Source organism: Hypomesus nipponensis, chromosome 6 (genome assembly GCF_054491055.1).
Source record: "Hypomesus nipponensis isolate SF chromosome 6, ASM5449105v1, whole genome shotgun sequence".
NCBI lineage: Eukaryota > Metazoa > Chordata > Actinopteri > Osmeriformes > Osmeridae > Hypomesus > Hypomesus nipponensis.
The window spans coordinates 19,497,611-19,525,439 of NC_140366.1; the positions used below are offsets into that span (position 1 = coordinate 19,497,611).

A 27,829-nucleotide genomic window follows, 5' to 3' on the forward strand; every position below is an offset into this window, starting at 1 on the left:
CCACGTGAGTCACGTGAGTCAAGAGAGTTCCTGACTGGAATAAGTGTGATGGAATCGTGGGTGTTTTATTAGAAGGTCATGAGTCTTAACAATGTTGTACTGTGGAAATACAGAGGCTGTGAAAAGGTCAAATTCAGCATTGGTCTCCGAACCACCCTCCGTACTCACTGCATCTCCGTGTTCTGACTCGGAGGTGGAGAAGATCCACACACTTCAGGAAGGTCATGAGATACCAACATGCAACCCTCTCTCTCGCCCTCCCTCTCCCCCCTCCTTTCGCCCTCCCTCTCCTCCCTCCTCTCGCCCTCCCTCTCCCCCTCCTCTCTCCTTCTCTCTCCCTCCCTCTCCCCCTCCTCTCTCCTTCTCTCTCCCTCCCTCTCCTCCCTCCTCTCTCCCTCTATGCCTCTCTTCCTTTATCCCTACCCCCCTCTACCCCCCCCCCCCCCCACTCTCTCTGCAGGCTTTTAATTGGTTCAGTTTTGAACAGGCTGTGTTGGTCGTGTTGCCTAGCAATCATAACAGGCTGGGTACGAGGCTCAGAAGGTTCTAGAAGGGTTAGGACCCACAACTGTGCCAGCAAGCACTTTATGAGCCTGCTTCAGTCGTGTGTGTGTGTGTGTGTGTGTGTGTTTGTGAATGTGCGTAGATACTGTGAGTTTATAAAAGAGAGCGAGTGTTCCCTCATTATGCCTTTCGGGGGCGACCTGTTGACCCGTATCATGATGTCACTTGATGAGCCTCACTCTGGTCTCCTGTACTCAACACCCTCCAGATAACTGCGGGTCTCAGATCAGTGTCCCTGCCCTGTTTTATTGCCATATTTCACTGTTTATAAATATTTATACTCATATACAGCCGTCTAATAAAGTCAGCGTTGGCTCAGCCCTGGACGTCTTTCCAGTTATGAATGTTTCATGTTAAATAGTGCCTGTTTCTCATGCCAAAAGAGCTGCACCCACCCTTTGAGTCATCAAAATAACATCTTGTTTTCTCTTGGAAAGAAAAAGAGAAAAAATTGCTAACAGCCCTTCACCCCTATAAGGATGCATATACATGCCCCCTATGCACACACACACCCTCATAACCCCAGGGTGTCATACCACCCTACTCCCAGGAGAGAGGAGAGATGGTAGAGGAGAGGAGAGATGGTAGAGGAGAGGAGAGATGGATTGGAGGAGAGGAGATATTGATGCGTTCTTTGACGGACTGGGTGTCTGAGAGAGAGATGTCGAGAAAAGCTTCCGCCGTCATTCCCTGTTAGCCCCTGTCCTTTATGTTTACCTTTCCAGACATCGATACTCTGAGATGTTTGCCCTTCCCTTGTTCTTCTAAGACACACACACTGAACATCCTAGCCATCTTCAAACCTCATCAAACACACACACACTGAACATCCTACCCTTCAAACAGACACGCACACACATCCGCAGTATCATGGCAGTGTGTGAATGACAGAACTGCTCATGACAGTGTTTATAGAAGCGGTTTGTCAAAGCAGCCATTTATCATAACCCCGCTGGTGTCAGTGATACTGCTACTCTCTCTGCTGGTACTGCACACCTTAAACACACATGCACACACACACCTGACACACACACATGCACACAGACATATGCTCATACATGCTCATATACACTTGTTGCCAAAGACAAATGACTCTGGGAGATCACTGTCAGTTTTTCTGGACACTCTGAACACTAGTACATTAGTAGAATCATATATATATATATAACCCAAACCCTAGCCCCTCTCTATCTAGTGGTATATATATATTCTCTATCTAGTGGTATATATATATATATATATATATATATATATATATATATATACCACTAGATAGAGAGGGGGAGCTACAGTATGGTTAATGTCCATCTCCGAGGGCGTGGCCATACATGGAGAGTTTTGAGTTTTTCTCAATCAGAACCCGCTGGCTGGACCCTGCGGAGCGCTGGTTCTGCTAGTGTGGGCAGATGAGCCAGCATAGCAGATAGCTTTAAGTTAAAACTATATTTTTATCTTCTCATTTAACTTCACTTAATAGATAGTTGAAAACATCCGTTGATGATAAGCTGACTTTTGAGTTGCTAGCTAGCTAGCTGAAAAGGAGCGACAGTGATGAGACCAACGTCTTTATAAAAAGTGATGAGAGTTTTTGACTAGTTATGCTCGGAGCGCTACAGAAAAACCCTTCGGATTCAGATCCGCGGCACATCTAATGGCTACTCAGAACTAGAAGGGGAGACAAGGGGGGGGAGGAGAAAGAGGGAGACAAGGGGGAAGGAGAGAGAGAAAGAGCAAGTCTTTCATCCCTCAACTGACTCTAGTTTGGTTCCCCTTAAGACACTCACCTGTGAAAAGCCGGGGTTTATTTTGGAAAGAATGCTAAACAACGTCTCGGCCCGGATCCAGCAGCAAAGAGCAGGGGGGCTGTGCTGGAGTGCCTGTAAAACTGTAATGAGAACAGCCTTTGACACTGGACGTGGTCTCTCTACAGACGATAAAAAAGAGTCTTCTCTCTAACGGCGTACTGTATCTGGCTAACTGGTTAGCTGCCAGGAGCTTAGAGAAGGAGACTGGGGAACGGTCTCTTTGCTATACTTGGCCATTACTCATTCACACAGAGCAGGGCTAATGGACTGTTCTGTATCGGGCTTAAGGTGTATATTAGTATTATTACTTAGCCGTGAACAGATCCAATAAATTGGCCTGCACTTTACGTGAAGAAAGCAAGTGAGAGAAAAGGAGGGGGGGTTGTGTGAGGGAGTGAGAGAGTGAGAGTGAGTGAGTGAGTGAGAGATGGAGGGTTATAAGAGAGACGTGAAACGTTCATTGTGTTAAAATGTCAGCAAGTTTTTTTCTGCTTCCTCTGTTCCCTGGCAGCTGCTGGGTAGGGATTAGACCCGACTGGCACACACACACACACACACACACACACACACACATACCCTCCCCTCTCTCCTCTGGCCCTCAGGTTGGTGAGTGAGCAGACCCAGGATGAGGTTGGAGGTGCTGTGTGCTCCTGGACGGGGCTCGTCCTCATCTAGTCCAGTCCTGGTCCTGGTCTAGTCCAGTTCTGGTTCTGGTCTGGTCCTGCTCTCTCCATTTCCTGTCACACTTCCCCAAAAAATGTTATCTGTCCAGTAAAGCATGAAAAATACCCCCAATATATGTATGTATGTGTGTGTGTGTATATATATATGTATATATATATATATATATATGTATATATATATATATATATATATATATATATATATATATATATATATATAATCTTAAAACAAAAGCTGTAGCATGAGGATATTCCTGCTGGTTTCCCTTCGTGGAGTCAGACTGAAGGTATTTAACACCCCCGTCCCAGAACACAACTGCCCCTTCCTACCCCTGTCTGCTGAGCAAGAGAGAGGAGGATGTGTTACCCACTGGGGATGTGTGTGTCCATACCTCAGAGACTCAGCCAACTTGATGAACAAACGTTTGGTTTCCTCAAAGACATGTTCCCCCCCCCTCTCTCTCTCACAAACACACACACCACACTTAATACACTCTTCAGTCATCAGTCTCCCATGTGAGTTTCTAGTCTTCAGCTTCCTTAACTCCATTCTCGAATGTTCTCAGATAAACCTGGTTAAAGTCATGAAGGTTCGACCAGCCTCCTCCTTTCTGATGGATTCCCAGATCTGCTCATCTTGTCTCTTTCATGATCCTTGGGGCCCCTGTACCTTAACCGCTCCTGAGAACTCTCGGCCCTGGCCTAGGCCTCAACCCCAGCCCAAGCCAGCCTCAACCCCAGCACCAGCCCCAGCCAGCCTCAACCCCAGTCCCAGCCAGCCTCAACCCCAGCCCCAGCCCCAGCCAGCCTCAACCCCAGTCCCAGCCAGCCTCAACCCCAGACCCAACCAGCCTCAACCCCAGTCCCAGCCAGCCTCAACCCCAGTCCCAGCCAGCCTCAACCCCAGCCCCAGCCCCAGCCAGCCTCAACCCCAGCCCCAGCCAGCCTCAACCCCAGCCCCAGCCAGCCTCAACCCCAGCCCCAGCCAGCCTCAACCCCAGCACCAGCCCCAGCCAGCCTCAACCCCAGTCCCAGCCAGCCTCAACCCCAGCCCCAGCCCCAGCCAGCCTCAACCCCAGTCCCAGCCAGCCTCAACCCCAGTCCCAGCCAGCCTCAACCCCAGACCCAACCAGCCTCAACCCCAGTCCCAGCCAGCCTCAACCCCAGTCCCAGCCAGCCTCAACCCCAGCCCCAGCCAGCCTCAACCCAAACCCCAGCCAGCCTCAACCCCAGCCCCAGCCAGCCTCAACCCCAGCCCCAGCCAGCCTCAACCCCAGCCCCAGCCAGCCTCAACCCCAGTCCCAGCCAGCCTCAACCCCAGTCCCAGCCCAGTTTGTGCCTCCGAGGGAGGTTAGTGTCTGGGGGGTGTCTGTCCTCGCTGCAGAGGTGTGAGAGGCTCAGGTTTCCCTGCTTCCCAAAGCCAGACACACAGAAGCAGCTCCGGAGCCTGGCCCCTGGAGGGAAGCCCCCCTCCTTACTCTCTCTGCTCCCCAAATCTTCCCTTCCCCTTCTCCCCTTCTCCCCTCCTCTCTATGGTCAGTCTCCCCCTGTCCCCTCCTTGACTGCCCCCCCTGCAGAGCCAAGTGGGGGGTCCAGGGTTACCTGACCACTTCATGTTGGCCTCCTCTGACCCGTCTAGCCTCGGTTCAGCCTCCTCACATCAGATCACCCTTAACTATTAACTCTCTCTCACTGTTACAGTACCATAACACACCTAAACTATTAACTCTCTCTCACTGTTACAGTACCATAACACACCTAAACTATTAACTCTCTCTCACTGTTACAGTACCATAACACACCTAAACTATTAACTCTCTCTCACTGTTACAGTACCATAACACACCTAAACTATTAACTCTCTCTCACTGTTACAGTACCATAACACACCTTAACTATTAACTCTCTCTCACTGTTACAGTACCATAACATACCTTAACTATTAACTCTCTCTCACTGGTACAGTACCATAACATACCTTAACTATTAGCCAAACGTACATTGGTTCCATGGAATTAATTCTAGCAGTTTACCTGTGCTGGACACGCTAAATAGCCATTAACCATCTCCCTTCCTGGAGCCAGCCCCACCACTGCAGATTATTATAGTATATGAGCCGTGTCCTGATGCTGGCCGACAGCTCAAATTAAAGCCAGGTATAGGGTCCTCCGTCTTCCCATCATGCACCGTCATAAGGCGTCTCCCCCGCTGATTGTGCTAAGTGCGGCGGAAACCGTCCACCTACTTCCAGAACAGATCGCAAAACGATGAAGCCAAAACGAGGAAGATTTCTCCAGTTTTTTAATTGTGTTTCTTCCTTCCCCCGGTCTCGTCCCTTGCCCGCTTTCCGTATTTTATTTCTTTTTATCACGTTTTCTTAATCGCTTCATGTAGATGTAATTATAATCATAAACGTCTAACTGTGTGGCTAAACAGTTGGTTGGGTTGAGTTTTATCCGCATGGGAAAGGTCCGCTTTGAGCTCCGAATGAGACCGCTAAACCCAAAGTTATTTCAAGGGGTTTGTAGAGCAGGGTGGGAAGTTCTCAAGCTCGAGAGAGTATTATAAGAGGTTACAGCAACTAAAGCTGTTTAATACATCTGGACTGTAATCTTTAATTTGGACTAGAACATGCAGGCATGACATGGGCGGGGGACATACTGGTTATGGCTGTTGGAGTAAGTCCAAAGCATAACTCCTCATTGATCCTTGTGTAGCGAGCAGTCATTTTTGTGATTTCATGATTGCATCGTTGTTGATTTTGTAGTTGCAGTTTAAGAGTTTTAACTACTGACTACATATAAAGCGTTTTTACAGTGTAAATAATTACATTCTCTAGCTATTAACACATATTTAGCTAGCATGCATTGTGAATCCCACCAAAGCAAGAACGCAGAGGTGACCTGTAGGCTCCTTCGTCTAAGCGAGTTTGAGCTTGGTCTTGTACAAGAGGCTGTGCCCTAATAAACGTGGAGACTGGTTGAGCTGTAAGCGGACCCTCGTCCAGCTGTTGTGAACTAGATACAGGCAGCGAGCGGGTTAAATCAGAGAGGCTTGGAGCACCGGGACCGTCCTATCGCTGAGCTCGTGCGCAGTTCCAGCCCACCGCCTTCCTGAGCCCGAGACACGGCGCATGTGTTTATCATTCTCGCCGTCCGTTCCCCGTGAAAAACGACCTGCGATTGTCGCGACCTGTTGCTCCGTTTCGGAGTAATTTTGTTGTGGATATTCTAAACGGAAACCGTTTACGGTACATCTATGTTGTGGGTAAACGCGGCAACTGCTTAAAGCAAGACTATCAGTATTCAACAAACCGGTAAGTATTTTTTAAACCTGTGAGAGTTTTTGTCCGTAGGCTACTTTTTTTTTCTTCGGCAACTGTAGATCCTTGATCTTTTGAAATCTAGGTAAATCAAGCTGTAACTGTGTTGTGGACTAATGGGATTTTTGGCTCCCTGCTTTGCAAAACTGAGAATTCAGATTAGTGATTTGATGTGACAAAAACTGCTTCTCCGTTTTTACGGATTATCAACAGGAAGCCCCGCTAAAAGAAAATGTTTTTTGGAAATGGGATGACCCTAATTCTTACAATTTTATTTGATTAGCCTACCTTTTGGCCGATTTTACATCATCCATTCGTTTTTATCAAAGTTGGCTGTTCTTCCCTGGCCTGGAGTGAATATAGTGTTTGCACAGTTGTAGAAGTGTTTAAAATGTATAGCCTACATTTTGTGGAATGGGAATATTTTCTCCCAATTATTTTTTTTAAATGCGAAGATAGTATGCAAATTATATTCATAACTTACTTAACAATTATAACTCTTTAGTTTTAAGGATGATAAAATAATAATTTCACGGATGTTTTTGTAAATTGTTATTGTTCGTTAATGTACTTCCGTATGTAAGGAAAAGTTGCGTGTGATGCCTTTCTCTATCTCAGCTGGAAGCGCGTGTTCACGGCGCGAGGAACAGACAATTAGAGCGACGGACTCGGTCATGTACCCGTTTTAGCTTAAAACAGCACAGCCCCGGGCTAAAGTGCGTCGTGTTGGTATGTCAAACCCCAGCTGTGAAAATGAGGCCGGCGATGTCAGACTTGTCAGTAGGCCCTCAAATAACTCGTGAAGGATTTTGAACGTTTTAGACAATCCAGTGAGTCATTTCTCAAAGGCGTTCGTTTCAGCTTCGGCGACTGACAGCAGAAATTCTGTTATTAGTCGGCACTCGACAGTTATTAAACGTCTTGACAGAGTCCTCATAATTACGATCTATTAGCTTTAATTAAAGGGCAGGCGTAGCTCACCTTCTGTCGTGTACCTGCTAGTTTCCAAGGGCCTTACCCCATAATCACCAACTTGACATAAAAGAGAGAGAGGAGGGGTGCAGACAGATGATCCATTTCTCCAAACTCCAGTCCCTCTCAGCCGGCCTCATCAGTTGGTGAGACAGTGTTGGGGATGTCTGTCTGAAGGGTTCTTGTGTTGGAGCAGATGCCCTAAAAGTCTCACCTACTTGTAAAGGCTCATGGTCAGAGCACACACACACTTACAGATACACACACACCCACCCACCACACACACACACTCAGATACACACACACACACACACACATAACCTTTCACAGAATTCTTATGGCCCAAGGAGCAACGGTGAATACCAATAGATAGACAGATAGATGTGCATAGCTTTACTTTTTACATTTGAATCTTAAGATAAAAGTCAACATTTAAGTAAGCTTGTCAGTTTATTGGCCCTCGAATTACTGTTTTTTGGACCTTGTCCATTGTGATATACTGAGGAATTCTTTCCACAGTGGTCTGTCTATCCCCTTCACACGGCGCCACGCACTCACACACATTCTCATGTACACACACACACACACACACACACACACACACACACACACACACACACACACACACACACACACACACTCTCGGCCCTGATCCTAGCTGTCTTTCTCATGTTTCCCCCCCAATCATGTTGACGCATCCCAGAACCCACCTGTCACACACACAGTCACGTACACTGTCACACACTCACACTGTCACACACACACACTGTCACACACACACACACTGTCACACACACACTGTCACACACACACACACACACACTATCACACACACACTGTCACACACACCCTCCACCCTGTGTAAAAGTTGAGGATGTGTGATTGTGTCTGAGTTGGATACAGGGCAGTCTCCAGGTGAAGTATTACTCATCCAGCTGCCTTCACACCTGGACAGATGTGTTCTAGGGTGTGGGGGGGGGGGTGAGGGACGGGCGCCGTGCCAACATCACCCCCCCCCCCACACACACACATACACACACACACACCCCTCCATTACCTTTGAAACACAATGCACCGCTTTTGAATCATGTTGAGCATATTGTGGCAAGACCCTAGCCAGCCTCCCCTGGCGCTGGTCTAGATCCCTCAGCGAGCCTTCTGACAAGATTAAGGTGAAAGGGGTTAGCTACTGTAACTGTCTTAGGTAGAACTTCTCAGGTATAACTATGGCTCCACCTGAAGCATTCTGTGAGAAGCTGATTTTCACTCAGTGTAATGACGTCTTCCTCCTCCCTCTCACCTCTCCCTCTAAGTGGAGTCAGATTTCTCCCTCGCTCCTCTCTCCCAGCCCAGCTACCAGCTCTGTGAATAGAGTCAATGTTCAACTAAATGTCAATATGGCTGAGCTAAAATGTCTCTCTCCCGCTCTCTATCTCTCTCTCCCTCTCAGAGGAGTGGCCAACTCGGCGCTAGGCTTGTTGCCGGGAGACGACCATGGCCCTGAGCGACCCCAGCGGCGACCCCCTGACCCTCAGCAATGGAGGGCTCCCCCACCCCCCGAGAGCCTCCCCCAGCCCCGACGCCCCCAGTAGAGGCCTGCCAGTTGGGGGTGAGGAGGAGGGTGAGGCCCCCTGCAGCTCCTGGACCCAGGAGCCGCCGGCGTCCAACCCAGCCAGAGAGCGCCTCTGCCGGGCTCGAGGGAGCCAGAACGGAAGGGTCAAACCCAACGGTTCCCTCCGGCCTCCTGCCTCCTCCTCCACGCCCGCCCCCCACCTCTCTGACTCTCAGAGGCTTGCCAAGCTCCTCCCCCTTCCTCCTCCTCCCCTCCCCCTCCTCTCCCTCCCCCCTGCCGTCACCACTGCCCCTTCCACCCCCCTCTCTGCTGCCACAGCAACCAGCAGGAGAGTCTCGTCTTCCAGAGCCACGGCCACGCCCCCGGACCCCTTGGCTCCACTCCTGGACCACCTGGCCCCGCCCTCCACCCTGGCCCCTCCCCCTGTGCCTGTTGTGTGCAGGCGACTCCGCCCCCCTCGCTGTGTCTCCAGCACCAGTGGCAGGAGCACCTGCAGAACCACGGCGCCGCTGGGATCAGGTAACACAGTTTACTGATCTCTGTCCCTTAACCTGTCTGCCTGCCTGTCTGTCTGTCTCTACCTGTCTGTCTACCAGTCTGTCTGTATACGTCTCTGTATGTGTGTATGATGTATATAACCCTGTGTGTGTGTCTGTGTGTGTGTCGTTGAGAGAGCTGGTCCCTGCAGTCTGCCCCTCTCCAGACAGAGGCTAGTTCACCTGCTGCTCCAACAGAGCCCCTTTCATACACACACACACACACACACACACACACACCCCTCCCCCAGCCCTCACCCTGGCCCGGGGCTGAGCTGCTCTAGATGATACCAACCTTCTGTTCAAGACATGTAGCACATTGTGAACGCATGTCTATGTTTACTGGCTACAGTAGTTTTATAACAAGGCTCTCTTCATTGGCATACGTGTTGCTACACGATCCCTGATGCATTTAGGGGATTTTTATAGCTCAGTGGTAGAGCATGGGGATGGGTATAGCTCAGTGGTAGAACATGGGGATGGGTATAGCTCAGTGGTAGAGCATGGGGATGGGTATAGCTCAGTGGTAGAGCATGGGGATGGGTATAGCTCAGTGGTAGAGCATGGGGATGGGTATAGCTCAGTGGTAGAGCATGGGGATGGGTATAGCTCAGTGGTAGAACATGGGGATGGGTATAGCTCAGTGGTAGAGCATGGGGATGGGTATAGCTCAGTGGTAGAGCATGGGGATGGGTATAGCTCAGTGGTAGAGCATGGGGATGGGTATAGCTCAGTGGTAGAGCATGGGGATGGGTATAGCTCAGTGGTAGAGCATGGGGATGGGTATAGCTCAGTGGTAGAGCATGGGGATGGGTATAGCTCAGTGGTAGAGCATGGGGATGGGTATAGCTCAGTGGTAGAGCATTTGATGGCAGATCAAAAAGTCACAGGTTCATAAAGGATAGAACCTTGTAAGCCCCATCCATGCTCTTACCTTCCCCCTGGCCTCTCCTCCCCCTGGCCTCTCCTCCCCCTGGCCTCTCCTCCCCCTGGCCTCTTCCCCCCTGGCCTCTCCTCCCCCTGGCCTCTCCTCCCCCTGGCCTCTCCTCCCCCTGGCCTCTCCTCCCCCTGGCCTCTCCTCCCCCTGGCCTCTCCTCCCCCTGGCCTCTCCTCCCCCTGGCCTCTCCTCCCCCTGGCCTCTCCTCCCCCTGGCCTCTCCTCCCCCTGGCCTCTCCTCCCCCTGGCCTCTCCTCCCCCTGGCCTCTCCTCCCCCTGGCCTCTCCTCCCCCTGGCCTCTCCTCCCCCTGGCCTCTCCTCCCCCTGGCCTCTCCTCCCCCTGGCCTCTCCTCCCCCTGGCCTCTCCTCCCCTGGCCTCTCCTCCCCCTGGCCTCTTCCCCCCCTGGCCTCTCCCCCGCTCCTGTGAGAGGTGGTGAGGGTTTGATGGCCGCTCTGTCCTCTTCCTGGGCAAACACAATACAGACATTATCAACATGGAGACAAGCCTGCCAGACAGACAAGATCATCTCTGCTGTTGGCTGGCTGGCTGGCTGGCTGTGTGGGTGGGTGGGTGGGTGGGTGGGAGGGTTTCAATACTCAGGGCCAAATTCCTACATGTATGCAGGTTCCAGCCTCCAGCCTGAGACAGCTCTTCTGTCTGAGTGGCAGCAGTGTTCTGTGGCTCCAAGGATGTTGGTCCAAAAACACATGAACTGATAGCTGGAGCCCTTTAATAAAACCACATTGAGGTGTTTCTCTCTCTCTCTCACATACAAACACTTACACACAAATACATATGCACACACATACACACAAACACACACACGTGTTCTCCAGTAAACTGGGACGGCAGGATTGAACTCATTTGTCAGCAAACAGTTTTTTCAAGCGAGTCATATTTAGCAAGACTGTTCTGTGGGCCCACCACTGCTGCTCATCCGAAACTGGACCCGTTAAATCCTCTCATCATCCTGTGTTTAGGATCTCCACAGGGATTCAGTGAGCAGGAAGAGAGGATAAAAAAAAAGAAATGTTTGCGGTGGGACTTACTTCCTGGAAGTCAGTCCGTCCTCCTGGTTGAGAGGGGTTGCACTGTGGTCGATCTGGATATTTTTGCTGATGTTCTTCACATGGAAATGTTCCATGTACATCCCATCCAGAAGCCCCACAACTCCAGCCCTGTGAGTGTGGGGGGAGAGATCTGTGTAGCCAGATCTGAAGGGTACACTGCCAACACACACAGACACACACACAGACAGGCACGTTACCTAGAGTCTCTCTGTAGCTGGTTGGATAGAGGAGAGGAGAGAGAGCTGGATAGCATTGCACCCATTAGATCAGAGATCCCCCCCTCCTCCCCTCCTCCGCTCCTCTCCCCCCTCCTCCTCCTCCTCCTCCTCCTGGTGGGAACAAGGAGCAGATGTGGGCTCTCCTGTAGAACGCTCTCTTGTTTAGTAAACAGGTCGCTCTTGTTCACCGATGACAGGTTTCAATTACAGACCGTGTACTCCAGCTCTGAGTCTGACCCTAACCCTGGCCTCTTTCTGGCCTCTCTCCCAGCCCCCTGGCCTCTCCCTGGCCTTTCTCCCAGCCCCCTGGCCTCTCCCTGGCCTTTCTCCCAGCCCCCTGGCCTCTCCCTGGCCTCCATCCCAGCCCCCTGGCCTCTCCCTGGCCTCCATCCCAGCCCTCTGGCCTCTCCCTGGCCTCCATCCCAGCCCCCTGGCCTCCTGCTGGTATTGTGTGTCTGGACAGCCCCAGATGGACAGATAAAAGGGAGGATCAACTCTGTCAGACATACGTCTCTTGTCAGAACCAAGACCAAGATTCTGTTTCCCCTTTCCTCCCCTCTCCTACCCTCTCCTCCCCTCCTCTACTTTCCTCCCCTCCTCTACTTTCCTCCCCTCTCCTCTAATTTCCTCCCCTCTACTCTACTTTCCTCCCCTCTCCTCTACTTTCCTCCCCTCTCCTCTACTTTCCTCCCCTCTCCTCACACACACACACACTCTCCTCTACTTTCCTCCCCTCTCCTCACACACACACACACTCTCCTCTACTTTCTTCCCCTTTCTCCTCTACTCTCCTCCACTCTCCTCTCCTCTCCTACCCTCTCCTCCCCTCCCCTCCCCTCCCCTCCCCTCCCCTCCCCTCCCCTCCCCTCTCCTAGCCTCTCCTCTACTTTCCTCCCCTCTCCTCCCCTCTCCTTTCCTCCCCTCTCCTCTCCTCCCTTCTCCTGGAAGGGGGTTGGTTGGCATGGTGACTGCAGTGCCACTGTATCCGAGCTACTGGATGTGGGGGAGATGGGGGGAGTTGGGGGGGGGGGGGGGAGGTGGGGTGAGGTGGGGTTAATGCCCTGGTAATTTGAAGGAACTAAGTCAGACAAGATTGTGTCAAATATCAGTTTTGATCCCCGCAAGGCTGTGATCCTGGAGATTAGGGCAGGGATTACTGGCATGATCGCAGCTCTCGCCTTCTCGGCTGTTACACTCCCCTTAGACACACACACGCATGACCATACCCACGCATATATACAGAATATGTAGACATCAGTGTTGGGGGTAACGCGTTATGTAATATAACCCGTTACATAATATTATTACTTAAGTGAGTAACAAAGTAATATAATGCGTTAGTTTTTGACATTGAGTTGCATAAATTGTCCAAGTTACTGCATGAATTCAACAAAGGACTAAAATAGCCTTATAAATACAGATTGTTGCCTAAACGACACTTCCTGGGCGCCTTAGGCTAGCCTACTGTTTGCCTTTGATTCACGCTGCAGGAAAACACAACAGCAATCATGGCCGCAGTACGTGTTACATTTTTTGGGTGGAAATATTCACACTATTTCGCTTTCATTGAAGATATAGGAAAAAACATTGAAGTGAATTGCAAACTGCGCCCCAACAAAATACTATCTATTGCAAAAGCAGCACTTCAAAATTTAAAAAACACCTCGATAGTGTCCACAGAGAAACAAAGATGGAAGCTAGCTAGCAAAAAATCCACTTTAACCTTGAAAGATGGCGATCTGCTATGGCGAAGCTTTTTTGATGTTTAAGATTGTTTGAAATGAATGTTCTTCTTTAAAGAAACACAATTTTGCATCTGTAGCCTATGTACTTGCACATTTTTTACAAAGTCAAACTCACTAAGTAATAATATTACTGTGTGTACAGAAAGTAATAATGTAGCTTAATCACACTACTCTTACTGAACAATAATAAGTAATAACTAATATATTACTTTTTTGAGTAACTTCCCCCAAAACTGGTAGACATACACACAATATGGTCACACACCCTCATGATCCCATGTAACATTAGCTCTCTGCGGTTTTAACTGCAGATTTTCACTCTCTTGTTCTCTTTTTCACCAACATTTTTTTTTAAATGATGCGATAACAGAACATTTGGGTGGTTCAGTCCAAATATTTGACTCTCAGAACAGTGAAGAGGCTAAACCTCTGAACGATGTGTGGTAAAAGGCTGAGGACAGATCTCTCTCTGTGTTCCTGCCTCTGTCTGGTATCTCTCTCTGTGCTCCTGCCTCAATCTGGTAGAGACATGTATGTAAGTATGTATGTATGTATGTATGTATGTATGTAAGTATGTAAGTATGTAAGTATGTATGTATGTATGTATGTATGTATGTATGTATGTATGTATGTATGTATGTATGTAACTGAGCAGGTGACAGCATGGGTCAGACCCACCCTAGACCCAGAACAAGGACCCAGGCCCCAGACCCAGGCCCAGACCCAGACCCAGGCCCAGACCCAGAACAAGGACCCAGGCCCCAGACCCAGGCCCAGACCCAGGCCCAGACCCAGAAGAAGGAACCAGGCCCCAGACCCAGGCCCCAGACCCAGGCCCTAGACCCAGAACAAGGACCCAGGCCCCAGACCCAGACCCAGGCCCAGACCCAGAAGAAGGAACCAGGCCCCAGACCCAGGCCCCAGACCCAGGCCCTAGACCCAGAAGAAGGACCCAGGCCCCAGACCCAGGCCCAGACCCAGACCCAGGCCCCAGACCCAGGCCCTAGACCCAGAAGAAGGACCCAGGCCCCAGACCCAGACCCAGACCCAGACCCAGGCCCAGACCCAGGCCCAGGCCCAGGCCCAGGCCCAGACCCAGAAGAAGGAGCCAGGCCCCAGACCCAGGCCCTAGACCCAGAAGAAGGACCCAGGCCCCAGACCCAGGCCCAGGCCCAGACCCAGAAGAAGGAGCCCAGACCCAGGCCCCAGACCCAGGCCCTAGACCCAGAAGAAGGACCCAGGCCCTAGACCCAGAACAAGGACCCAGGCCCCAGACCCAGGCCCAGACCCAGAACAAGGACCCAGACCCAGAACAAGGACCCAGACCCAGAACAAGGACCCAGGACCCAGGCCCAGGCCCAGACCCAGAACAAGGACCCAGACCCAGAACAAGGACCCAGGCCCAGGCCCAGACCCAGAACAAGGACCCAGACCATGTGCCACCCTGGGGCAGAGACAGCACGGTTCCCCAACCTCACAGGACCCTCAGGGGTTAGGGCTCAGGGCAGCGTGGAAACCTGCCCTCCTCACACACCTCTCGCTTAGAGTCCAGACTCAGGCCCCTGCCTCTCCTGCCTCGCCTCCCTCTCCTGCCTTTGCATTCCTGTTGGTTTAGACCGCCGCAGGTTTGGATTGGTTTCAATGGATCCTCAGATAGCAGGCATTCCTCCTCTCCTCTCCCCCGCTTCTAAAGAAAGGTCCACTCTTATTATTGCACGCTGCTTTGAATCTGACAAGTTGGATTTTCTTTTTTCTCTCTTTGGAAGGAGAGGCAGGTGGTTCCCATGGCTCCCCTGGAGTTGAACACAACACGCCATGTGACTAACTACAGATGGGTTCAGATACGTTCAACTTTCATCATGATCTGATCATTTATCCAGATCTTTAAGGGTGGAATGTTTTGCTTGGGCTGCGTTGTCACACGACCACGCCAGCGGGCCTGGTCACATGACCACGCCGGCCTGGTCACATGACCACGCCAGCCGGCCTGGTCACATGACCACGCCAGCCGGCCTGGTCACCCCGGGGGCTGGATCTCAGGGTCAGTTTGATGAAGATTTGTGCTTTATCAAGAATAACAAATGTGCAACACCCACTGTGTCCTGACTGGAGCTGGGCTGGGCTTGACCCTTTGAGCAGGGTGTTGGAGAGAGAGGTGTAGAGAGACAAAAAGAGGGAAAGGGAGAAAGAGTTGCAGAGAGATATATAGAGAGAGGGAAAGGGAGAGAGAGTTGCAGAGAGATGCATATAGAGGTAGCGAGACGCTGACTCCTGGAGAGGGAGAGGGAGAGAGTTGCAGAGAGAGAGAGAGAGAGAGAGAGTTGCAGAGAGATGCATAGAGAGAGAGAGAGAGAGAGAGAGAGAGAGAGAGAGAGAGAGAGAGAGAGAGAGGGAGAGAGGGAGAGAGGGAGGGAGGGAGGGAGGGAGGGAGGGAGGGAGGGAGGGAGGGAGGGAGGGAGGGAGGGAGGGAGGGAGAGAGGGAGAGAGGGAGAGAGGGAGAGAGAGAGAGAAAGATGCATAGAGAGAGAGATGCATAGAGAGAGAGAGACGCTGACTCCTGCTAGTTGTAAAGTTGAGGATTAGGCCCCAGAGGACATGGCTGCTCTGTCAGTTGATTTGAAAGAGAAGGTGGCAACCTGAGCCTCTTAAACTGCACTGGAAGAAGCTGGTGTTGATTCTACACACACTTTTACAGTAGAAAACTAACTTAATGATCTGAGTTACACCTTGTTAAACTGCAAACATATCAACAGGTGAGGTTCCCTGGTTTCATGAGTACTTTGAGAGGGGGAAGGAGGGAAGAGGGGGGGGGAGGAGAGAGGTAGAGGAGAGAACGTGAGGTGAGGAGCCAAACAGTGACTAGTGGCTGGCCGTGCTGTAGCTGAGCTCATGAAGCAGATGAAAGCCTCTCTCTCCTGGAGCGCAGGATCAAAGCTGGGCTGAGCAGCACGCTGTCATAACTTCACATCAGGTTCTTCCTCTGTCAAGCTGCAAGGGCTGCAGCTGGCCAGGAGCAGGCTGGCTGGCTGGCTGGCTGGCTGGCTGGCTGGCTGACTGGATGGTTGGATGGCTGGTTGGTTGGCTGAATGGCTGGCTGACTGGATGGTTGGATGGATGGATGGATGGTTGGTTGGTTGGTTGGCTGGCTGGCTGGCTGGCTGGATGGATGGCTTGCTGGCTGGCTGGCTGGCTGGATGGCTGGCTGGCTGGCTGGCTGGCTGGATGGCTTGCTGGCTGGCTGGCTGGCTGGCTGGCTGGATGGCTGGCTGGATGGCTGACTGGCTGGATGGTTGGCTGACTGGATGGCTAGACAGCTTCATGTAGTAACTATTACTCCATAAAACTTTTTATTTTATATATAAATACACATAGGTGTAGACCCCCCCCCCCCCCCCCAGATCCGGTATAACTGACAGAGATGATCCCCCTGCCATCCCAGCACTGCCCACAGTCCAGCCCCTCACTGACAGAGATGATCCCCCTGCCATCCCAGCACTGCCCACAGTCCAGCCCCTCACTGACAGAGATGATCCCCCTGCCATCCCAGCACTGCCCACAGTCCAGCCCCTCACTGACAGAGATGATCCCCCTGCCATCCCAGCACTGCCCACAGTCCAGCCCCTCACTGACAGAGATGATCCCCCTGCCATCCCAGCACTGCCCACAGTGCAGCTCCTCTCTCGCCAGGCAGGGTTCAGCTGCCTGCTGCAGGCTGGGAGAGGGAGAGGGCCATCTCATAATAAAGACATCTCCGGGACAGCTTGTAACTATCGGCTGCAGTGTTGAAATGCGACCTGTGTGTGTGGAATCTGCCCGCCGTCGTTTTTCACCAGCAGGAATGTGGAGATGGCAGCTCAGGGTCTGGACCAACAGGAGGATGTAGCTGTCCATACCCCCCCCCCCCTCTCTCTCTCTCTCTCACACACCCCCTCTCTCACACCACCCTCTCTCTCCCCCCTCCTCTCTCTCTCTCTCTCTCTCTCTCTCTCTCTCTCTCTCTCTCTCTCTCTCTCTCTCACACACACCTGCTCAGAGTATGCCCATGCAGACAGAGTTAGCTATGGTATGAGCTTATCTTGTCTAAGTTTGGACTGGTCCTCTCTACTCCCTGTTAAAGCGGATCTTTAAGAGACCCAAATAGCGGTTAAAGACATAAAACCGTATTTACAAAGGCAGCGCACTTGAGTAAAAACGCAGATTACCGCTGCTGGGAGGTATAAGGGAAAGTGGGTGTGTATATTTCTAGCTTCTGTTTGCTGAACTTTTTTTTTTCCTCCTCGAATCACCCATGGTGGCAGTAACATGCAGGCAATTTTTCCCGTCTTTTAACAGTGCGCTAATTAACACTAATGGGTGCTGATTGCCCGACGAGGATCTGGTTTGATAAATACCACGCAAAATGCGGAAATACACCGTCCGCTATTTGCGTTTGGGCAAAGGCGCAGATAAAGCTGCGGTCGCAATGTTAGTAAATGAGGCTCCAGTCTGTTTTATTATGCGACATCACAAGCTTGTAAGAAGTGATATCCTGTAGATTTTCATGGACTGGGGCCTCATCTATGGTCTAGAGCCATGGTCTGAGTCTGGGGCCTTGGCCTGAGTCTGGGGCTTTGGTCTGGTCTGATTGAGCAGATTGCTCCAGTCAGAGGGTCTGTGTGCTCGGCTGAGTGTCTGATTGTGTGCAGTGTTCCTGGCGAGGCTGCCTCACAGGAGGGGTTCAGACGGGGATGACAGTAATTGCTCCTGCCTCGACTCCCAACGCCTTATTCCAGGAATATCTCTGCGTCTGTTAGCAGTTTCCCCCCGGCGTTGACCCCTGACCTCCCCCCTCCCCTTTCTTCCCCCTCTCCTCCAGTGAGACCAAGGCGTGTGCTGGCCCGTTCCTCTGCTCATTAACCCAGAGATCCAGGGACTCCCCACAGCCAGCAGAATAACAGCTAACAGACACTTGTAGCTGTGGAGGGAGGGAGGGAGGGAGGGAGGGAGGGAGGGAGGGAGGGAGGGAGGGAGGGAGGGAGGGAGGGAGGGAGGGAGGGAGGGAGGGAGGGAGGGAGGGAGGGAGGGAGGGAGGGAGGGAGGGAGGGAGGGAGGGAGGGAGGGAGGGAGGGAGGGAGGGCAACTCTGTTGGTTGTCGTTCTGCTGTATTTAGAAGTTGTGTGATCATCAGTCAACACAGCTCACAAGCCCTCCCTCCTCCTCCCCTCCCTCCTCCTCCCCTCCCCCAGATCTCTGCACACTCAGAGCCTTCTGGCCCTCCTCCCCCAGTCTGCCTCCTTCAAGGACATTACTGTTTCATCGTCCTACCCTGCTACTGACAGACCAGCTCAAGCTGGAAACAAAGACGACTTGTGTATGTATTTGTGTACTTTTAGTCATGTAGGCTATTTGGTACACATTCTCTGGTAGACAATAATGGTTTCACCAGAAAACAGTTTTGGTTTGTGAAGTACAGTGGCCTAGGTCCAGGCAGGATGACGTGGAAACATCCAATTGTTTGTCAGCTTTTGCGTAATATAAAAACAGATGTTTCTGAAAGTGCGGACCTATTTCAGCTTTAAGGCCCAACGCGACACAACGCAATAACGGCACCATTGCGCTGTGAAAACCGTTATTTCACAACGGCTTTTAGCTGTCGAGGAAAACCTAAACTGTGACGAGTACCCGCGTTTTCCCTTTTTCTCCCCAGATATTTTGCACTGAACCCAGCCGGGAGTGCTTCGCAAGTCACCTTCTGTCTGATTGAGCAGCATTTATTCAATATCATGTCATACTAGAACACTGCAAGCAGACATGATGGGTTCTTCTGTTCTGACGTGAGAGATAATCTAGACGTGTCGTTAATCCAGTCCGTTGGACCGTGTCTCCGAGCAAAATTCCTCCACTTGCGCCCCTTACAAGGAAATGCAACAGAAAACAGACATCAATCAATTTACAGAGTTTTTCCTTGGCTTCCGATACGTGGTTAAAGGAAGAGAGACAGAGGGAGAGAAATAACGACCCAATGTGTTTTCCATCAGTCAGTGTTGGTGCGCTGGAGCCAAACGAATATAAAAAGGTGAATCTCAGGTTCATGTTTATGACTGTTTTAAAGCAGGACTGCTGATGTCTCTGGGTGTGTTAATGAGCCCTGCCGTGCGTCTCTGTGTACACACATTGTTTTAAGACTCACGGCCGACCAACATCTGGTCAACATGGTCTGAGAGATCAGCATTCCAGTCCCATAGGTTCTGTTCGTGTGCGCCTTTCGTTGCCGTGGCAACCTCTAATTACGGCATTCCACGGATTCCCTTTTAAGGGGGAGTGGGAGGGGGCACAGATGACCTTTTGGCCCCCCTCTGGTATATTGCTCCAATCACAGGCCCATCCCGATTGGCTGTGGTAGAGGGGGCCTTTGAGCTCACTTCCTGTTTGGCTTTCCTGACTTCCGTGTTGTTTGGTGCCTAGCCTTAAACAGCTTCGTTGGTGTGGCTTCTGCAGATAGGAGCGAGTTATCAGACTGATGTAACTGCATGTAACTGGAGATACTCATGTATTTCTCCAGACTCCAGCAGGTGGATGGGGTTGTTCTAGATGGTTCTATGTGGTGATGGTTCTATGTGGTGATGGTTCTATGTGGTGATGGTTATAGATGGTTGTGTATGGTGTGCTTTTACAACCACTTACGAAGAAAGGAAAGAAAGATTTCATGAAAAAACATGTTCTCCTCTCACATGGTTACCCACAGATACGGGATGGGGTCCAATCTCTGGTTTTGACTTGTAAATGTAAACCTGATTGATTTATTTCTGTTTTTCAGCCCTGCAAGGCCTTTCCGCTTTCCCAAAAGGTAAGATCGTACTATCATTATCTGTGTGTGTGTATACTCTCCCCTCCTCCTCCTCCTCCTCTTCCTCCTCCTCTCCTTCCTCCTCTTCCTCCTCCTCCTCTTCCTCTTCATCCTCCTCCCCTACCTCCTCCCCCTCCTCCTCCTCCTCCTCGTCCTCCTCCTCCTCCTCTTCCTCTTCCTCTTCCTCTTCCTCCTCCTCTCCTTCCTCCTCTTCTTCATCCTCCTCTTCCTCTTCATCCTCCTCCTCTTCATCCCCCTCCTCTTCCTCCTCCTCCTCTTCCTCCTCCTCTTCCTCCTCCTCTTCCTCTTCCTCCTCCTCTTCCTCCTACTCCTCCCCCTCCTCCTCCTCTTCCCCCTCCTCCTCCTCTTCCTCCTCCTCCTCTTCCCGCTCCTCCTCCTCCTCCTCTTCCTCCTCCCCCTCCTCCTCCCCCTCCTCCTCCTCTTCCTCCTCCTCCTCTTCCCCCTCCTCCTCCTCTTCCTCCTCCTCTTCCTCCTCCTCCTCTTCCCCCTCCTCCTCCCCCTCCTCCTCTTCCCCCTCCTCCTCCTCTTCCTCCTCCTCCTCCTCTTCCTCCTCCTCCTCCTCCTCCTCTTCCTCCTCCTCTTCCTCCTCCTCCTCTTCCCCCTCCTCCTCCTCTTCCCCCTCTTCCTCCTCCTCCCCCTCCTCCTCCTCCTCTTCCCCCTCCTCCTCCTCCTCCTCTTCCTCCTCTTCCCCCTCCTCCTCCTCCTCCTCTTCCTCCTCCCCCTCCTCTTCCTCCTCCTCCTCTTCCCCCTCCTCCTCTTCTTCCTCCCCCTCCTCTTCCTCCTCCCCCTCTTCCTCCCCCTCCTCCTCTTCCTCCCCCTCCTCTTTCTCCTCCTCTTCCTCCTCCTCCTCCTCCTCTTCCTCCTCTTCTTCCTCCTCCCCTTCCTCTTCCTCCTCTTCCTCCTCCTCTTCCTCCCCCTCCCCTTCCTCTTCCTCCTCCCCCTCTTCCTCCTCCTCCCCCTCTTCCTCCTCCTCTTCCTCCTCCTCTTCCTCCTCCTCCTCCTCCCCTTCCTCCTCCTCTTCCTCTTCCCCCTCTTCCTCCTCCTCCCCTTCCTCCTCCTCTTCCTCCTCCTCCCCTTCCTCCTCCTCCTCCTCCTCCTCTTCCCCCTCTTCCTCCTCCTCCCCTTTCTCTTCCCCCTCTTCCTCCTCCTCCTCCTCCTCCTCATGTCTGTCAGACATCAGCAGATGAGTCACTCCTCTCCACTGAGTCACCATAGTTACCAATGTGGAGAATGTCTCCCTCCCCAAACTCCCACAATCCTCTCTGCTGCTCGAACGTGTTTGTGTCATCTCAAGCCCCAGCAGGAGAATAACCATGGCAACGGGGGCCTCAGTAGATCAACACCCCAACCAGCACCTGGGGATGCTACATGCTAACAGCATGCTAACAGGCCTAGCTGTTGTTTCTAGTCAAGAGAGTTTTTAAGCACTATCCTCAGTAACACTTTATACATTTATATCACAGTAACTATACACTAACCCCCCCCCCTACTTTCCTGGGTCAGCTCTAATAAATTCATCATTATTTATAGTTAGTGTACTGTATTACTTATTGTTACTGAATGTACAGGCTTATAGCAGTAGATTTGATTGATTGACAGTGTGATTGACCAGTGTCTTGTCCTCCCTCCCTCCCCAGCTATGCAGAGCTGATAGCTGATTGGCCGGTGGTGGTGCTGGGGGTGTGCACGGTGCTGATCGTGGTGTGTGCCCTGGTGGGGGTTCTGGTCCCAGATCTGCCAGACTTTTCTGACCCCTTACTGGTGAGAATGTCCACCTTCCTGTGTGTGTGAGAGTGTGTGTGTGTGTCTGTTGTGAAAAATGATTCATGTGTGTGTGTGTGTGTGTGTGTTGTCTAGGGGTTCGAGCCCAGAGGCACTGCCATTGGCCAGCGTCTGGTCACATGGAACAACATGGTGAAGAACACTGGCTACAAGGCCACCCTGGCCAACTACCCCTTCAAATACGCTGACGAGCAGGCCAAGAGGTGAGCACACACACTCTCTCGCACACACACACACTCTCTCACACACTCTCTCGCACACACACACACACACACACACACACACTCTCTCGCACAGTCTCTGACAAGCAGACCAAGCCTTATCCAGTCCCTGTTGAGGGATGTGTGTATGGTTACTCGGAGCGGGCGGAGGGAGTCACCGCCCTGGCCACGCCCTCTGTGATTGGGCCTCTGACAAAAACCAGCTTCCTGTCTCTGGAAGAGGATGTGCTTCCTCTGAAGACCTGTCTGTACTCCTCCTTATCGTCTCTCCCTCCTCCCTTCCTCCTCACTCCCATCCCTCCTCCCTTCCTCCTCACTCCCATCCCTCCTCCCTTCCTCCTCACTCCCATCCCTCCTCCCTTCCTCCTCACTCCCATCCCTCCTCCCTTCCTCCTCACTCCCATCCCTCCTCCCTTCCTCCTCACTCCCACCCCTCCTTTCCTCCTCCTCCCTCCCTGAGATCTGTTTCTCTGGTCTGGTTATCATCATAACGATAATACAATGATTACTCATAGTCATTAGTCATTACTCTTCTGATTGGGAACCATTTGCAGGCTCCTTGATTTTAGCATACACATTTCCAGTGATAATTTGTGCCTTGAGCAGACTAACTTAAATCAGTATCTATATGTATGTGTATATATATGTATTAATAGTATATATGTGTATATATATTCCTGCTCATGGTGGTTCCAGTCACCAGGAGGACCGCTGGGCAGAGGACCACTTTGACCGAGATAAAAGACAGGCAGAGTGGGACTTCAGCAAAGACAGCTTCTTCTGTGACGTTCCAGGTACAAGCCCCCTCTCCTCCTCTTCCCTCCTCTCCTCCTCTTCCCTCTCTTTCTCCCCCCCCCCCCCCTGTCCTCTCCAACTTCCTCACTGTGTTTATGTATTCCCTGTGTGCAGGTGACAGGTATTCTTCACTGTGTTTATGTATTCCCTGTGTGCAGGTGACAGGTATTCCAGGCTGGTGTTCAGCTCCACGGAGGGGAAGAATCTGTGGAACATACAAGCCATCAAGTCAATGTGCCATCTGGACAACACACGGGTAGGGATTCCAGCATCATTTACACTAGTAGTCTCTAATGATTTGTTTTAAGTCAATTAGGAATGTATAATTACTTGTCATTATTGTCTTGATTGGTTGATTCATATTTTACCAGGCAGGTGAATTAAGAACAGTTTGTGATTTACAGCAGCAGCCTGAATATAATCTAATAAAATGTATTGAGAAGAATGATGATGATGATGATGATGAGGGATAATGAGTTAATGAGTTCACCTGACCTGCCCCCCCTCCTCCCAGGTGCGCTCCCACCCCCAGTACTGGAGCCTGTGCCAGCGCACGAGCGATGCGTCCTGCTGCCCCAGCTGGACACTGGGGAACTACGTGGCCGTCCTCACCAACAAGTCCTCGTGCCAGAAGATCACGGAGCGCGACGTTTCCCACACCCTGAAGATCCTGCGCTCCTGTTCCAAGTTCTACCACAACGCCACGCTGGGCCCGGACTGCTGGGACGCCACCACTCGCAGGAAGGACCAGCTCAAATGTGCCAACGTGCCCAGGAAGTGCACCAAGTTCAACGCCGTATACCAGATCCTCCACTTCCTGGTCGACAAGGACTTCCTGAGCCCCAAGGCCGTGGAGTACGCGCCCCCCCTCCTCAAGCACAGCATGCTGTTCTCTCCCACGGAGAAGGGAGAGACCATGATGAAGATCTACTTGGACAACTTTGAGAAGTGGAACGCCTCGGATGGCGTCACCACGGTGACAGGGATTGAGTTTGGGATCAAACACGAGCTGTTCCAGGACTACCTGCTGACGGACACAGTGTATCCGGCCATCGCCATCGTCATCGTCCTGGTGGTCATGTGCGTGTACACGCGCTCGGTCTTTATCACCTTCATGACCATGATAGCCATCATCAGCTCCCTCATCGTGTCCTACTTCCTGTACCGGATGGTGTTTGACTTTGAGTTCTTCCCCTTCATGAACCTGACGGCCCTCATCATCCTGGTGGGGATCGGCGCGGACGACGCCTTCGTCCTCTGCGACATCTGGAACTACACCAAATGCGACAAGCCCAACCAGGAGCTGTCGGAGACGGTGAGCATTACCCTCCAGCATGCCGCCCTCTCCATGTTTGTCACCAGCTTCACCACGGCCGCCGCATTCTACGCCAACTACGTCAGCAACATCACCGCCATCCGCTGTTTCGGCGTCTACGCCGGCACCGCAATCCTGGTCAACTACATCCTGATGGTCACCTGGCTGCCCGCCGTGGTGGTTCTCCACGAGCGCTACATCCCCAGCCTGTTCCCCTGCTCCCCGCCCCCCCAGCAGGGGGCGCTGACCACACACTCCCTATGGTACGGGCTCTGCCAGCGGGCCAGCAGCTGCCTGTTCAGCATGTCCGAAGCCTCGCGGATCTTCTTCGAGAAGGTGCTGCCGTGCATCGTCATCAAGCTGCGCTACCTGTGGCTCTTCTGGTTCCTGGCCTTCACGGTGGGAGGGGCCTACGTAGTGTGCGTCGACCCCAAGATGAAGCTGCCCTCGCTGGAGCTGTCCGAGTTCCAGGTGTTCAGCTCCTCGCACCCCTTTGAGCGCTACGATGCCGAGTTCAAGAAGCTCTTCATGTTCGAGAGAGTCCACCACGGGGAAGATCTGCACATGCCCATCACCATCATCTGGGGCGTGACGCCCGTGGACAACGGAGATCCTCTGAACCCCAAGAACAAAGGCAGGCTGGTCCTGGACGGCGGCTTCAACATCGCCAGCCCCGCCTCGCAGACCTGGATCCTGAACTTCTGCCAGAAGCTGAGGAACCAGAGCTTTGTGTTCCAGTCCGAGGAGCAGGACTTTACCAGCTGCTTTATTGAGACCTTCAAGCAGTGGATGGAGAACCAGGACTGCGAGGAGGCGTCCGTCTACCCCTGCTGCAGCCAGTCCACCTTCCCCTACAAGCAGGAAGTGTTCCAGCTGTGCATCAAGAGGGCCATCATGGAGCTGGACCGCAGCACCATCTACCACCTGGACAGCAAGACCCCCGGGCCACGCTTTGACATCAACGACACCATCCGCTCCATCGTGCTGGAGTTCCAGAGCACCTTCCTCTTCACGCTGGCCTACGAGAAGATGCATCAGTTCTACAGCGAGGTGGACACCTGGATCCGAGAGGAGCTGAAGGGAGCGCCGGCGGGGCTGCGGCACGGCTGGTTCGTCAGCAACCTGGAGTTCTACGACTTGCAAGACAGCCTGTCCAACGGCACGCTCATCGCCATGGCGCTGTCGGTGGTGGTGGCGTTCAGCGTGATGCTCCTGACCACCTGGAACATCATCATCAGCCTCTACGCCATCCTCTCCATCGCCGGGACCATCTTCGTCACCGTGGGCTCGCTGGTGCTGCTGGGCTGGGAGCTCAACGTGCTGGAGTCGGTCACCATCTCGGTGGCCGTGGGGCTGTCGGTGGACTTTGCCGTGCACTACGGCGTGGCGTACCGCCTCGCCCCGGAGCCCGACCGCGAGGGCAAGGTCGTCTTCTCGCTCAGTCGCATGGGATCCGCCATCGCCATGGCAGCGCTCACCACCTTCGTTGCCGGGGCGATGATGATGCCGTCGACCGTGCTGGCGTACACCCAGCTGGGCACCTTCATGATGCTCATCATGTGCATCAGCTGGGCCTTCGCCACCTTCTTCTTCCAGTGCATGTGCCGCTGCCTGGGGCCCCAGGGCACCTGCGGACAGATCCCCCTCCCCAAGAGGCTCCGGTGCCAGGCCTTCGCCCAGGGCACCGCCAACACGCCCTCCCCCCAGCGCAAGAGCTCCGGCCCGGGGAAGTACCACCTGGACGGCCGGGGCGGAGATGTGGAGCACTACGAGCTGGAGCCCCTGGCCTCCCGGGCCGAGGAGAAGGCCTCGGAGGAGCAGGAAGCCGGCAGCCAGCTGTACAACGCACTGGCCCCGCACCCTGCCCCCTGCTCACACGCACCGTACACAGGCAAGGAGGTGAGTAGAGGAGGGGATCCCTGCCAGGAGAATGGACTGGCCCCTCTGGCTTCAGACCTCCCTCCCCGTCCCCTGTACCCCCACCCCCCCGCCTGTACCTGTGACAAACCGCCGCCCTCGGCCACGCCCTGGATACCCACTTCCTGCTCCGCCACCTCAGGAGCCCCCCAAGATCACCCCTGCCCCACGTCCCAGTTCCCCCTCTCGGCCAGCCATGGCCAGGGGCCGCTCTCAGCGGCAGACCCGGTCTACAGGCCCGTGGAGTGCCACATGCACTACGTCCACTGCCCCCCAGCCCACTTCCATCCCCAGACTAGAGTGCCCAGACCAGGGCCTCCTCACAGCTGTTACCTCCAGAAGTACTGCGACCACACGCGCCTCCAGGTCCCCCAGCCCCAGGGGTCCGCTGGGGACACAGACACGTCCATCCTGGAGGAGAGCCTCGTGGCTGGAGGCCCATGCACCTACTGCCCCCCCGGCGCCCAGGTCCCCTGTCCCGGCTCCTCCCTTCCACACACCCATGGAGCCCACACACACCCTGGGCCTTGCCCAGCCAGACCCAGCTCCCCGGGCAGGGAGGAGAGTTGCCCAGCCGGGGGAGCTGGGGCGCGGCTCAGTGGGGACACCAAGGGGTCCGCCGTGGTGCCGAGCGAGGCTTGTTGTCAGATACCAGGCGGCCAGGACGAGCCTAACCCTGTGACCTCGGTGCGGGACAACAGAGTGAACAGGAAGTGGAAACAGAAACCCAGGAAGGAAAAGGCGAACTCTTCTAAGAAACTCTTCTGTTTTAACAGGACTTTGAAAGTCAAGTGCAACGTGCCAAAAACAGAAGCCAGCGTGCCTGCTCTCGCAATCAACTCCAAACCCTCCACTGAGAGTTTGTGCTGACAGCAAAGAAAACGAAAAACATTTTATTGAAAGTTTTATCGAAAGAATATACAGAGCGTCCGACCACATCAAGACATCATGTGCGTCCTCATCCCTGCTCAGTCAGGAATCAGAGACCTGTCTTTGTCCCAAGTGCCTCATCATGTGTCCTGAGTCATCCTGTCGCCCATCCTCTTCTCCAGGTGCTGCTGTCTGTACTGGATTACCTGTCTCAGGCGTGCTATTCATTAGTTTTTTCATGTTGCCTCTCACCTCAGAGCCCATATGAAAGATGTGCTGTATAATTATAAAGTCATTTTAACACGGCTGAGACAGTCTGCTTTGTTTTTCCATTACACACACACACACTTCTACGCACACACATGTACACACACACTCACACAAACTCATTCATTGAAAGGGACCTAGTGGGAGTGGTCAGAGGGTCTGAACGCTACACCTGTTTCATTGTCTCAGTTCTGGCGTCTGTGTTAGCTCTGCGGTCTGGCACCAGGCCACAGGTCTCTCAGGGCTGCCTCTCCCCTCCTCCCCCTTCTCCCCTTACCCTCTCCTCTCTCCTACCCTCTCCTCCTCCCCTCACTTTCTCCTCATCCTACATGGATCCCAGTGTAAGTCCTGCTCCTGGGTAAGACTCGTGAGCCTGAGTTGGAGTCTCAG

General features: G+C 52.8%; 2 protein-coding genes across 3 annotated transcripts in view; both read left to right on the plus strand.

The window, feature by feature from the left end:
- Nucleotides 1-8,816, plus strand: part of LOC146287530 (cholesterol 24-hydroxylase-like) — a 38,600-nt gene extending 29,784 nt beyond the window's left edge. The window contains exon 18 of one of the 2 annotated variants that reach the window (XM_084699299.1): nucleotides 8,797-8,816. The gene's annotated coding sequence lies outside the window, so the exon portion shown is untranslated. Of the gene's footprint in view, nucleotides 1-2,971; nucleotides 3,154-8,796 lie in introns of those variants that run through there. The other variant, XM_084699298.1, reaches the window with a different exon arrangement.
- A 24-nt stretch (nucleotides 8,817-8,840) lies between these two features.
- Nucleotides 8,841-27,478, plus strand: disp1 (dispatched homolog 1 (Drosophila)). Its single transcript, XM_084700298.1, has 8 exons — nucleotides 8,841-9,075; nucleotides 9,135-9,438; nucleotides 20,222-20,251; nucleotides 21,910-22,033; nucleotides 22,130-22,257; nucleotides 22,972-23,069; nucleotides 23,229-23,326; nucleotides 23,585-27,478. Exons 1-8 carry the CDS (start codon nucleotides 8,841-8,843, stop codon nucleotides 27,170-27,172), a joined length of 4,605 nt encoding a protein of 1,534 aa, XP_084556424.1. The 3' UTR covers nucleotides 27,173-27,478.
- Nucleotides 27,479-27,829: the final 351 nt, after the last annotated feature.